The following is a 13,644-nucleotide window of genomic DNA, read 5'->3' on the forward strand; positions in this document are numbered from 1 at the left end:
AGACTATCTAAACTAGTACTACACGGAGATGGTGCCAGTGTCTGCATTTTTATCAGTAGTAGAGAGAATGCTGAGACCCCAGTGCTAAATCTATGAACAGAATGGTCAACTGCAGGAGGTCTGGGGCATCCCCCCCACCCCCCAGCACATACACTTGGGCCACAGGGCCCTGTGTGCTCTGTAGGGCGCCCTGAATTTTTTTAAAAAAAGAAAAGAAAATGCAGTTTGGCACCAATATGCAGTGGCAAACTGCTCTACAGTGCTAAAGGAGTTATATTTAGCTTGTTCGCCAGCTAGATTTGACCCTTTGAGCGCTCTGTAGCAACTCCGAAGTACTAAAACGGTTGATTTTCACTTTTCAACAAGTGAAAATTTACTCTTTTAGCACTCTGTAGTGCTAAAAGCACCCATTTTTTCACAAGAAAAAAAAAACACTGCCACCAAATTTGGCAACGCGTCATGGACCACATGCAGCCCATGAACCACATGTTGCCAACCCCTGATACAGGCTGCTGACAAATGTATCAGAATAAAATGCTTCCCTTTCTGTTCTTATTTAGCAACACAGATCATATCAGGGGAGACAAAATGCTCAGAGAGGAGGTGAAAGTAAAGGTTAACACAAAGCATTTAGGATCCTACCTAAAATAATGAACATTTATTACTATGAAACAAAGATAATACAGTAGTTTAAAAGACAACAGCATTTGGGGCAATGCAATACAGCAAAGTAAATAAAAATTACATATGGCTATTCCTTTTAAAATATTTTTCTTCTCTTTTGCTAAATGTTTTTTGTTTTTTTAAGGAAAGACAAGTTTTCTATATTTCCCAAGAATCTACAATAGAAATGGAGGAAGATGCCTGTCTTTTGCTCAGGGCTGCTTCATGCTTCTATTCACAGAAGAAATCAATGGCCTGAAAAACATTAAAACATGTTGTTGTTGCTGCTTTGATAACATAATGGGCTGGCTACAATGCAACACTAAAGCAGTTTAGCATTACAAGTCTAGCCTTCCCACAAGCTTGTGCACTCTCCTCTCTCGTCTTTCAGCACGGCCACAAGAATGACTTTGGAAGCTTTTCCATCCATTTTAGTTTAATTGCAGCTTGTCATGACATCTCAACCTGGTTATAGTGGAAACAAGCTAACTTCAAGACACACTTTATGAAGCTGGCCTGTTTTCACTAACTGACCTTAGTTTATGGTTCAGGCAACATGTTAAACAGTGGTTAATCTAAAGTGGGAGCTTCTGATCTCCTCCCAACAGACATGCCAGCGGAGGAGAGGGAGCACGTGAAACTGAGGGGAGGCTAGGCTCATTCTTGTCATGCTGAACCATAATTTAGCATTGTGACTGAACACAACCATTGCCTTTTAGGGCCATCTCTGACTTTTTGAAAAAGACTGTCACGTAGTGTAGATAATGTACAAGAGTACTAACATGTCAAGAAATGCTAAGGGCCAACCTTGTTGCTGTATTTGGTTAGCACAGCTGCACTGCTACAATGGGGCTGGTTTGATCGCTTTTAGGACATGTTTCATGCCTCACCTCGCCTCCCCCCACCCCCAAGCCTCCTCTGTTGCTTTTCCTGGAGCACTGATAGCTGTATTCCCTGAAGGCTTTAAGCCTGAAGGAAAAGGTAGATAAGAGATGAATTTGAGGAGACTGAGGCTGCAAGCCTATATCCAATTACCTGAGAGTAATCCCCATTGAACTCAATGGAGCTTACTTTTGAGTTGACATGTATAGGAATACACAATGAGAGATTTCCCCCACCCCCCTTGGAAAAGGTATGCTGATGCACAAATCCCAAAAAGTGGAATGGAGGTAGCTGTCCTTTTGGCTTGATAGCAATTCCTTCCCTACTTTTTTTAAAAACAACAACAACAACCCAGCATTTTTGCATAATTTAAAGATACAAGACAGAGGAAGCCAGTAATGAAAGTGCTACAGGTGAAAGAAGATCTAAACGCATAGTTTCCAAAACTGAAAGGACTTACAGACTTAGTTCAAACATAACGCTAAACCACAGTTTCTTTAACCCATAGTTAGCCCATGGTTAGTTGCCCTCCCAGGGTTTGTCTGGCAGATGTTCAAATAAACCGTGGTTGGTTTTCTCAATCTCTGGGCTGTTTATTTTCTTCCTCCTTTGCCTGCTCCCTCCCTGTATCCCAAATGCCTTTGTGGCACTGTAGTGCTGGCATGTAGAGCAGCTGGTGTGTTTTTTAACCACACTTGCCTGCTGCCTCTATAGCCAGGCAAAATAACCCAGGAACAACCCACTGTTCTGGGTTCACATGTAATGACAACCCATCGTTTAAACAACTAAGAGTTCACAACCCAACAGCGAACAATCAGTTCTCTTTTTGAGTTGTTTGTGGTTAACAAAACATGATTTGTTAGCACAGCTGGGTTTGCACAACATGACAAGCCAGAAATCAACAACCCATACCATGGCTTAGTGTTATGTGTGAACCCAGCCACAGTCTCAAATGAGACCTACCCTCCTCAGCTGAGGTAGTAAATCTGTGTTTAGACTGCACCACTACAGCAGCGGTGGGCAACTTGTGGCTCTCCAGATGTAATTGGACTGCAACTCCCATCAGCCCTAGCCAGCACAGCCAATGCACAAGTTGCAGTCCAACAACATCTAGAGGGTCACAAGTTGCCCACCCCTGCAGAGACTCACATGATTGGATGCTCTGCCATTTAAAAAGATTCCCTCCATACAGGAAAAAACCTAGATGCCAAGGAGAATAGCAGATACCAGTATGCTGTCTGTATTTGTAGTAGCAGCTCATAGAGTGGGGTGGGGGGTGGGGTCAATAGAAAAAACAGTGTGCAGAGCAAAGCTGCCTCCTCCAGCTATTGCCCCAATCCAGTGTGGCTGCTTTTAAGGTAAAATTAAAATGCCAGGAGATATGATCATGGAGCACCAACATATACTTTGGCCCAGAGTCTCTGCCTGCAATCTGAAGTGGCATAGCCAGAGACTACAAATATCAGATTGGCTTACTAGCCAAGCCTCTATCCATCCTTGCTACCAATTTTGCACACACACATGCCTTATGCTACTGGTATCAGCAGAGAGCTTCTGGAAGAGGCCGAGGGTTCTGTCATTTGTGCTGTAGTATGAATAAGGTAAGAAGAAGCAAAAAATCTCCTTCTGCCCTTTTTTACCTCCCCCCCCCCCAAACTGCGGCACATGTGATAAGACCCCACCTCTTTTCCATGACCTTCCATAAGCAGAGAGGGCTTGGGAGAGACGTGGGGTCTGGTCTGACTTGTACAGAGGTGTGGAAAAGGATTACAAACACTGGGGAAAATGCCTGCTGTTTCTTTTCTTATTCAGATCTCAGTTCAAATGAGAAACCCCCCACGTCTCTTCTAGGCCCTCTGTGCTTGCTAGAGGGCTGGTGAAGGGAAAAGGAATGTGCCTCGCTTGGAGGAAGCATTGGCAATGCAAAGACACAGCAGATATTTCCTCCTACTGTTTCTGATCTTCTCCAAAGCTTCCTGCAAGTCAGGCATAACTCCACCTCTCCCCCTAGAAAAAACAGGGGGCTTCAGGGAGAGACAAGGTCTTGTTTCACTTCTGTGAAGCCCTGCATAAGGACAGAGAGAGCCACAGAAATGCCTGCTATTTCTTTTCCTCCAAACTGCTGCACAGGTGGGAACCTGTCCGAAGTTGCTGGGGGTCTGACTTGCCAGAGAGTAAGAGGCACTTGCCCCCAGCGAGCAGGCATGTAAAACTGTTGACACCTGTGTACTGCCAAGCTGCAGGTTTGCCACCTCAGGAAGAACTAGACCTGGGTTATGTTGAGGAAGCCATCATGTTCTCAGAACTCAAATAAGGAAGGCAGGAAGGCGGGGTGGGTGGAGGCATAATCTAGATATTCCTCAGGTTCCCAGAAACAGAGAATGTGGCATGCAGCCCAGTCAGGAAAAAGGCTGCTTCTAGCAACAGGAAGCAGTCCCGCCAATAAGCGCAGGGCTTACCTTGTTTCCAGAGGAGTGCACCTCTCAGCGTATGCAGGGCCAGAGCCAAGTCAATAAGGAACGTTCTGCAGAGGCTTATTCAATAATTTCAATGAAGCTAGATTGTCACTCAGCTGTCTTAGTAGAAATATTCCTCCAAACATGAGAGGTCATTGCTATAGTTACAAACCATGAGGTTTTGATCATAAACCCACACTGACCAGTTCAAAACATGCGCCTAGCTCGTTCATTCTGTACCTTTGTGGAAAGTGTCTCGTTTGCTTCCTGATAGACGTGCTGTTCTGTGACTAAACTCCTGGGGAAATAACCAACAGTGCCCATCTGGTCCTCGTAGTGTTCGCCATAAACCTGACAGGTTACATCAAACAAACCCAGAATTAAGCAGAGCCATTTATCAAGAGTAAACTAGCTTGCTTATTTGTTGAACCAAGGGCTACCACTGTCTTTTTATATCATTGGAGATTATTTTGGCCGCAGTGAGGTGCTAGCAAAATAGATCATAAATAATTATCTTGATAGATCTGTCTTTTGAACAGGGTTGGGTGTGTGTTTTTAAAAGTTACAATTAAACAAATGTCATTTCCAAGAAAAGGTGACACAAACAGATTCTACTTGTTCATCCATAGCCTCTAATAATGTTATTCTGAAAATAATATTGCTGGAAAATATTAAATCAGGGCGGACTCTAGTTTGAGGAATCCCTGGGCTCCCTTTGCCGGGGGTCCTGGTGGCCTACCTGGCATGGAGGGTAGGGTGGGCAGCAGCAGCACTCTGAGCAGCACCTGGGTGTTGCCATTTAAATTTCCCACAATACCCCAGAATGACGCTACCCTGGGGGGCACAGTGGAAAACTCAGCCACCTGGCGTTGCTCAAAGCTGGGCCTGTGTCAAGGGTAGGCATGGTCAGTCACCTGCTGAGGGCCCACACCCTGGAAGGCTCCATGGACAAGAGTCCCCTGGAGTTGCTCCTTCCCTTCCCCACTGCACCCTGTTTGTTCACCTGCCTCTCACTCTGGCCCAGACCATGCTGGTGGTGGTAGTGGTGGTGGTGGGGAGGAGGAGGAGGAGCAGTAGATACCTCTGCCTGCTTCCCCACTGGCTCTCTGCCTGTCAAGCGGGCAAGTGGTAGCAATGATGAAGAGGAGGAGGAGGAGGAGTAGCAGCTGGTGGCAATGGACTTGAGAAGGCCACTCGCTGAGGCACTGAGAAGGCCATAGGCCACTCACTGGGGGAGGCCCTCAAAACCAGGAGTCAGCACTGGCTCAGAGTGCCAGGCCGGATTTTGTTTTTTGAAGGGGAGGCTCACCGCAGGTGTGCGCTGGTAGCTGCCCAAGTTTACCAGGTGCTGACCCTGGATATGCCCTGGACATTGCAATAAATGTTAAGAATTAAGCAAAACAGAACTGTTTCTCATCAGTAATTAGTTCTGTCCTGGCAGCAGCAGTGGGGAGAGAATAAATGTGTTCATACACTCAACATACAGTATGAAGTATTTCAGTGTTTCACTACAACCTAACATCCTTACTAGTCTTGCATAGTACAGACCCAGTAGTTGGTGGGAGCCTGCCTAAGAAGCCCAACTTGGATCCTAAGCAGACGCCGTTCACCCAACACAGCTGTCCCACTCCATCCTCCTCCTCCTCACTGCAGCCTCCTGACCCCAACTCCTGAAGGTCGGGAGACCAGAAAGAAGATGCAAGATGTGGTGCAAGCAAGGGGAAATGGGTAGGCATTGGGAGTTCGACCTTGTGCGAGTGGACTATCTTTCCTCTCAAGCAAGGCAACTCTGGATCCAATCCCCATTTACTTTGAATGTAAAAATGGAAGAAAAGGGAGATATACATGCAACAATTTTTTAAAGTAAAGGACTGCTGTGTGTGTGTTATTTTTTTTTACAGTACTTTCTTTAATACTTAACCCCAATCCACTTTAGAGGCCTCCCCCCGCCCTTTACTTTTACCCTGGCTTTTGACAACCGACCTCAAATGCAGCACTCTAGTCAAAACTGACACACACTCCCATCAGCCCAGAGGAGTAAAAACCTGCAGCCATTTTCCCTACCGAACTACAGCTTTCCAGGGCTTTTTGTAAAGGTAGAAGCTCCTTTTGCCTGCCCGTCCCCACTGCTTTCCCCATGAACTGCTCAGTAAGAGAAGGAAAGGGGTGCGTACAGACTTACGGCTGGGACCTCCCTGAGCAGTAGGACCCAGAAATACTGCAAATGACTCCTGGCCTTTTGAGGACTCTGGTCAGCCCCATCTCTTTAAATTCCAGGTACTGAGATACTGTTTATATATCACAGATTCTTACACTTCCAGCCCAGAATTCTCCAGCTCCTCTTTCTTTCACTAGCTTTGAGTAAATGTAGATCAATTGCCCCTTTTTAATATTAATGAATCTGCAGTCTGGAGCACTGTAGTCGTCTTCTGCTCTTGCCAAGGAAATGGTATCTGGGGGGAAAAAAAGCAAGGATAAGGCAGACTGACTTTATAATGGATGAAAGTGGGGTTGAGGGAGAGGCTGTCTTTGTAAATTTGTAAATGCAGCCTTGCTTCATGTAATCAAGAAGCAGACTGACCATTTTCAGCACAGCCACAGTTCTCCTCCCTCTAAAGCACAGAATGTCTGTAGGCAGCATTTTAGGAAGAGATTTGTATAGATTTATTGCTATATAAGGATTAACTCCGGGATGTGGCCACCACAGACACACTGTAAACAAGAGTGCACATTAAGAGCACACAGGTTAACGAACAGATTGATGAGAGACTTACAAAACACTCCTCATCAGCACACAGCTTCTTGCTGGCAAGTTTGTCCATAAAAATGCCCTTTGTAGTCCGGAAAGTAAATCCAAGACAGCAGAAATATAAGCAAACAAACCGCCTGGGACATTTTCTTTTGCCTTTCTGCTCCCTCTCTTGCAAGCACCTTGCTTCTCCCTCGCATAAATGTTTCTCCTTTATAGGAACACTAATACACCTCTGGGAGAGAGAGAGAATGACAACCTCTCTGACCAATGGGAAGTTATGAGGGCTTAACATTCCATCACTTTTAAAGAGCTGCAAGTCTCAGAGGGGCCCTCTCCAGTCAATCTAAAATGCCTTTCTCTACTACACAGACAAATGAAAGTGATGTTCTTATCATTACATCAGCCTTCCCCAACCAGGGGCCCTCCAGATGTGTTGGGCTACAATTCCCAGCATCCCCAGCCAGTATGGCCTGCTGAGGGATGCTGGGAGTTGTAGTCCAACGCTTCTGGAGAGCCGCCCCTGGTTGGGGAAGGTTGCATTACATCAAACAGGCTTTGCACAAGGATAAAATTATCTAGCAAGTCACACAACCCTCTGGGTTTGTTTAAACTGCAGCAACACAAGCAATTCCTATGTTGGTCATGGACAGGGGAGAGAGGGAGGAAGTGGCAGAGCAGCATCACCAAAGAAACCTGGGCCTAGGGACTGCCCCCAGTGCAAAGGGACAAGTTGTCTTTCCACAGCCATACAGGAACCTCTGAGTCCCTGCCTCGGTACTGCAGCTCATAGGACTGGGATGCAAAGGAATCCATTTCAGTCCTCAAATTCTGGGCTTCTCCAAACAGCCGTTGCTTTTGATCTCCCTCTGATCTCCCAACTGTTATCTCAAAAAGTTGACATCAGAAGCATGCAGAGCTGGCAGGTCTTACTGAGGGCTCTAAGAATACTGATTGAGCTGTTATACAGTACAAGTGTCAAACATAAGACCCGGGCACCAACAGGCCCTTTTATCAATTGGGTTGAACCCAGAGGTCCCACCAGTGGCGTGAGATGTTCCTGGTGGTTCCACATGGACCCATGGCCCAACTGGAGTCTTTCAGGAAAAAAGCCATCAGTGCGGTGGCCCCCTTCCTGTGGAACTCCCTGCCTTTGGACGTCAGGCAAGTGCCAATGTTGCATTGCTTCCGGCACATCTTGAAGACATTGTTATTTTGGGAGGCCTTCCTTGATTGACCAGCCTTGGTTTATCAAAACTCGGTTTGTCAGAACTCTGCTTCTTTTTAGAAATATTAATTATTTTAACATGGTGTTTTTATTCTTTTATCCCGTCTGCTGTTCACACTCCAAGATCTTTGGATGTGGAGCAGTATACAAATATTGTAAATAAATAAAATAAATGATCCTATTGACAGAAGGGAGGAGTCCATTTCCGCTGATTCCTCCTTCCACCCCCATAAAACCTAGTATAAAGATTAGTGGATACTGGAACAAAGTGCTTATGTGAATGGTGGGAGCCGTGATGTTTGAGGAAGGGCAACTCTAGATTGAATTTATAAATTATATTTATACTCTGCTTTTCAGCTAAGATTGGCTCTCAAAGCAGTTTACAATGAATCGTCAAAGAGATACCCCAAAAAGCAAAGGAAGCTGTGTCATCTTAGAGAAATTCCAAAGTCCGTGCTTATGTAATACTTTTATTAGGCCAGCCAAAAGATCACAAAAACAGATCTCTTCTTTGGGCAAGATGTTAAAAAGGAGGCGGCGGGGGGGGGGGAAATTGTGAGGGGAAAGGGGTGATTGGATGCTGAAGTCACATTATCTGCAAATCCAGACTAGTTAGTCCCAGGTGTAGTGTGGGAACAGTCTGCAAGTCAGTATGTCATGTGATTGTTACAGGAGGACTGGTGCCCCGGGTTATGCTGGGAAGAACAGGGGTGGAGGGATGTTGCATCCTCCATTTGGGGAAATATGAAGTCCAGCTATTCTCAGGAGTGTTTTCCATCCTGGTTGAAGCACATGGGCTCCTTTTGCCAGCGGATCAGAGAGAAATTAGTCTTTATACTGACGAAGCAGGAGGTAATATATAATATACTGAAGGGCTCTGAAACATCCAACTGAGTTACACCTGGCCTCCTCTCAGAGTTCCTTCCAACAGAATCTGAAAACAACAACAGCAAGCTTTTAATGTTTAATTTTGTTATTGCCTGTTTTAGTCTTAAGTCTTAATTGTATCTTGCATTTTATTGAACCATCTTCAGGGCTAAGAATCGGATGCCCTTGTCCCCAGCTCTGCCCCAATACTCCCTCTAAATTAGAAACTGGGTTTCAAGGGACACATTATGAAGTACACAAGAGATGAGCACAAACAAAATGCATCAGAGCATTAATGGTGCTGAATTCAGATAGACATCTCAGTGAAAAAAATTAGTCACCGAGTAGGGAAGTTCGCACTCTAACCCATTTTGAGTTTGACACCCCTGCTCTACAGTCGTCTTTTGTTACATTTTGCAGATATGAAGGGATCATTTTAAATGATTCTGGAAATCTCAGCAAAGCAGCAGCTTAGTGCAAAAATAGGGCTCTTCTGGCTACCAGCTGCATATTTCAGGTGGAAGTTGTATGTATATGGAAGTTTGCACATCACTGTGAGATACTCAGATTTATTTATTTATTTATATCCCACTTTTCACTAAAAATAGTACCCAAGGTGGCTCTGACATCCCAGAAAGAAAAGTGACTATTCATGAATATGTTTGCATAACTGAATCTTTATAGTAAAATACTCAATCTGGAATATTTATGAAATATATCTTTTCTGCATTGTCTAGAGCAGGGGTGGGTAGAAGGTAGATCTCCAGCTGTTTTGGACTTCAACTCCCAGCATTCCTGACCATTAGACACATTGGCAGGAGCTTCTGGGAGTTAAAGCTTCTGGAGATCTACTTTCTGCCCCTTCTAGAGCAGGGGTGGGCAACTTGTATCCCTCCAGATTATTTGGCCTACAGCTCCCATGACTCCTTACTATTGGCTATGCTGGCAACGGCTGATGAAAGTTATTATAGGCCAAAACATCTGGAGGACTAAAAGTTGCCCACCCCTGCTCTAGAGCTTGGATATGGAAGTATCAATCATCACTGATATCCATCTGAAAAGAAGTTTTGCGTGGGGCGAGTATGTATTTCAAATTATTAGGACTTCCAAGTCCACCCAATTCCCAGTAAACTAATTAGCAAAAATGAACAATTTTGAGAAAATAAGGCTGCACCTTATATTCCCGTTTTAAGAAATACAAATTAGCTTTATTCCTAAATAGGCAACAGTTCTTAAAGAGAACTTCACTGTGGAGCACCTATGGTCACAGTATAAAAAATTGAACCATGTGCATCAACAACATTTAACAATGTTCAGCACAAGGAGTTAGCATTCTTTGAATGTATTTAGAATTCTTACAGGTGTCTATCTACTGAATGACCCCCAAAGATTTCTTACAAGACATTTTGTCCTGTGGGCCAGTCACAGACTCTCAGCCCAACCCACCTCACAGGGTTGTTGTTGTGAGGATAAAATGGAGAGGAGGAGGATAATGTAAGCCGCCTTGGGTTCCTTGCAAGAGGAAAAAAGGCGGGGTATAAATGCAATAAATAAATAAATAAATAAATAAATTTTCCTTAAACTTAAGGAACCACACTTCAAGCTATCAAAACAACCTCACAAAACAACATCTTCATGTTATCAGAACAATAAAGATCAAAGCACAATTCAAATGATTATTTTTGCACATTTTGTTTTATATACAATAATAAATAGGGGGATGGTTATGCAGTAATACGCACTCTAAGCCAGGGCGTATGCAACCCCTGTGCCTTCCAAATATTTTTGGACTATAAACCTGACCATTGGCCATGCTGGCTGGGGCTGATGAGAGTTATAGGACAGAATCCAATGGGGTGCTTTGCCCCCACCGATTTTCTTGCGCCTCACTGATTCTGTTGTACAAGCATTCGGTCCCACCAGTTCCATTGTACAAGCAGGACCCACCGTTTGTGCCACGCAGATGTAGCACTTCCCAGAGGAAGCCCTGAAATGAGCAGAAATGCTCATTTCTTGATTGGGACAGGTCAGTGGAGCTCCCTTATGTGAGCTCCGCCAGCCTGCCCCTTTCCATAAATGAGCATTTACACTCATTTCTGGTTGCCCCGAAAGCACTAAATCTTATTTCTGCAAGCGGTGGGTATCACTTGTGGATGGGAATTGGTGGGGCATAAAGAAATGGTGGAGGCGTAAGCGCCTCGTTGGATTCTGCCCATAGTCAGACATATCTGGAAGTCACCAGTTGCCTGCCCCTGCTCTAACCAAATGCTAACAGATAAAACTGATCAATTGTTTCTGATTTACAGAAGTAAATGCGGTCACACAGGAAGGAGCCATATTGTTTCTGAAGCAAATATGCTGTGCTAAAAAGCCAAATGCATGGATCTAAAACCTGTTTACTTGCAACTTGAGAATTAAGGTAAGAATTACCTGTTGATTTTGAGATGACTTTGCTTGGGTATTTCCTGGATTCTGGTTTGCTTCCTATTAAGAAATAAAAATAGAAATTTATCGCCGTCATACTTCCAGCCAGTATTAAAAGGGCTTGTATTTAGTTTAGAAATTGTGTTGTAACACACTCAGATTTAAAGAACAAGATCACTTACATGAATTTTAAATAGTTGCCAGTCATTCATTCTTAATCATTTGAGTTCTTCATAAGTTACAAACCACTTGTAGTTTTTGGAACAGTAGCTGGTAGAAAACAGGGGTGAATCAATTGCCACAAACAGCCAGCTCCTTAATCACCAGCACGTATGAGGGACTTTGTCCCACTACCCCCTTCCAACATCTCCACTCTCTTGTCTTCAGTAAAGAAGAAGACAGAATATTATTAGAGGGGCTTTGAGAATGCTTTGAGAAAAACAATTTCCTAGAGCTCTGAAAAGTAAATTTAAGGCTTGAATTCCTTAAATATTTTTCTTTTGGCAATAGCAACAGTGTCCCATGATACCCAAACAGGCCAGATCTACCGATTCCTTTCCTCTTACCTGTGGCAGCAGGTAGCATGTCCTCAGTTCAAAGGGATCCAAATTTTGACCAAGAAAAGCCTTCTCTTTTGTTAACTCTGAACTGCAAGCTGGTAAAAAGTATGGAATACTGTAATTGCTAGTCTTAATTTCACAAGTTACTTGTAATATCCAAATTTCATGTAAGTGCTTTTCAAATGAAATTTCCCTAAAAACCATTCTGTTAGTAGTTCCATTTATCTATTTTATTTTTGAAACTGAAAAGGCTTAACACATCTTAATGAAAGCATTATTTTTTTCTATATGCATCCCAATTTAATTATCCTACTGTTAATTAAGGTCATAGGCCAATGACACTTACAGCTAGATCAGGAGAGAAAAACACATTACAAACATGCCTTACCTGATTTGGCTTTCTGTTTGCAGTATTAGCAACCTGTTCCAAGGACTTGGTCTTCTTTTTCTTTTTTCTCCTTTCTCTTCTCTTTATCAGCAAATCATTTTAGAAATGATATCGGAGTCTGTTTTTGCATACTGAATGCACTGTTTAAATTAGAAAGATTGCATTAAGGTTAATCACAGCTAGGTGCTTCAGCCAGATGCTCAGGAACAAACTGAAAATAGATCTGAGGTCACAATATATCCAGTTTACAAACTGTTGTTAAGTTAAAGCTATGTTGTATATTGACACATAGGGTCTAACGGGCTTCCTTGGATCTGGGATGAGTGCACTGTTGTAAGCCTGTTGGGCAGAATAGTGATGGAAAACGTACCGCCAGAGATGGCAACACCATCCTTACAGTAGCAGGGACTCCAACACAATCTTCCCATCAATACTGGCATACCCTAGCCAGCAACAAGGTGCATCCCCAAGCCAAAAAGAGTGTAATAGCCAGGACAGGGAAGAGCGGCTACAAAATACTTTCATTTTACCACTAGTTTTAGTTCTTACCCTGAGTTCTTTGAAATGGTAACTGTTTAGACACAATTCATTTTATTATAGGAGAGAGCAATCCTATGTCCCCTAGACAGCATCTGGGGGGATATAGGATTGTTCGGTTTCTGGGATCTGACCTCAGAACCAGGGCTCTGACCTCGGAGCCCAGAAAGCATGTTCCCCGCCCCCTGCTCCCTCGTAGCCATCATGGTTCTCTCCGTGCTGGCTACATCTCTCAAAAATGGAGTGCAGAGAGAGGGAAAAGGGGCAATCCCAGCAGCGGGGAGAGGAGGAGACCACGGAAGCTGCTTTACACAGCTTCCTATTGTGTCTCCAGGCTCCTTCCTTCCCCCTCCCCAAAGCCACCCCTAGAAATCGCCCATCTAGGCAAAAATGCAGGATGGCCAGAGCACAGAAGAGAGGATCCCCTCCGTGTTCCAGCTGCCCTGAATAGGATAGTCTATTGCCTGATTTCAGATGCTGGCAACTATCCAGATAGGGCTACGCCCTCAGTTACTTTACAGTTCCCCTCATTGGCTACTTTATGCTTCACTACCCCCATTATATTCACAGCATTATTACAGTATTTAAAGAGAAAACAGTTATTTACCACATTAGAACAAATGTTGTCATGACAGGCTTGCTAGCAACATTTAAAATAGTATCTGCTTGTTAGGATATTGCTATTATACATTTCCCTAGAAAGCTGTAGATGAAAACTGCTGCAGCAGCTTAAGATAGGGACCAGATGATCTCATCACCAACCTTGCTAGTGTTAATTCATGCAGCATAAGGCTATCGGCAGCTACATGTTTTCTTCTCCTTCATTGGGATTTAATGGTGGATCAAGGTCAAAAAGGCCCCATAACTGCCACCTACTCAAAAACCAGAAA

The 13,644-nt window shown here is 43.9% G+C and overlaps 1 protein-coding gene across 1 annotated transcript; it reads right to left on the reverse strand.

Annotated features, from left to right (window-relative positions):
• Positions 1-632: 632 nt before the first annotated feature.
• Positions 633-6,950, reverse strand: OTOR (otoraplin). The gene is given in 5 exon segments (XM_084830434.1): positions 633-918; positions 4,242-4,352; positions 6,315-6,454; positions 6,757-6,860; positions 6,862-6,950. Coding segments are annotated over 5 exon segments (468 nt in total). The 3' UTR covers positions 633-894.
• Positions 6,951-13,644: the final 6,694 nt, after the last annotated feature.

Source organism: Heloderma suspectum, chromosome 1 (genome assembly GCF_057233095.1).
Source record: "Heloderma suspectum isolate Gila_16-S chromosome 1, 16-S_ref, whole genome shotgun sequence".
In the NCBI taxonomy this organism is placed as follows: Eukaryota; Metazoa; Chordata; class Lepidosauria; order Squamata; family Helodermatidae; genus Heloderma; species Heloderma suspectum.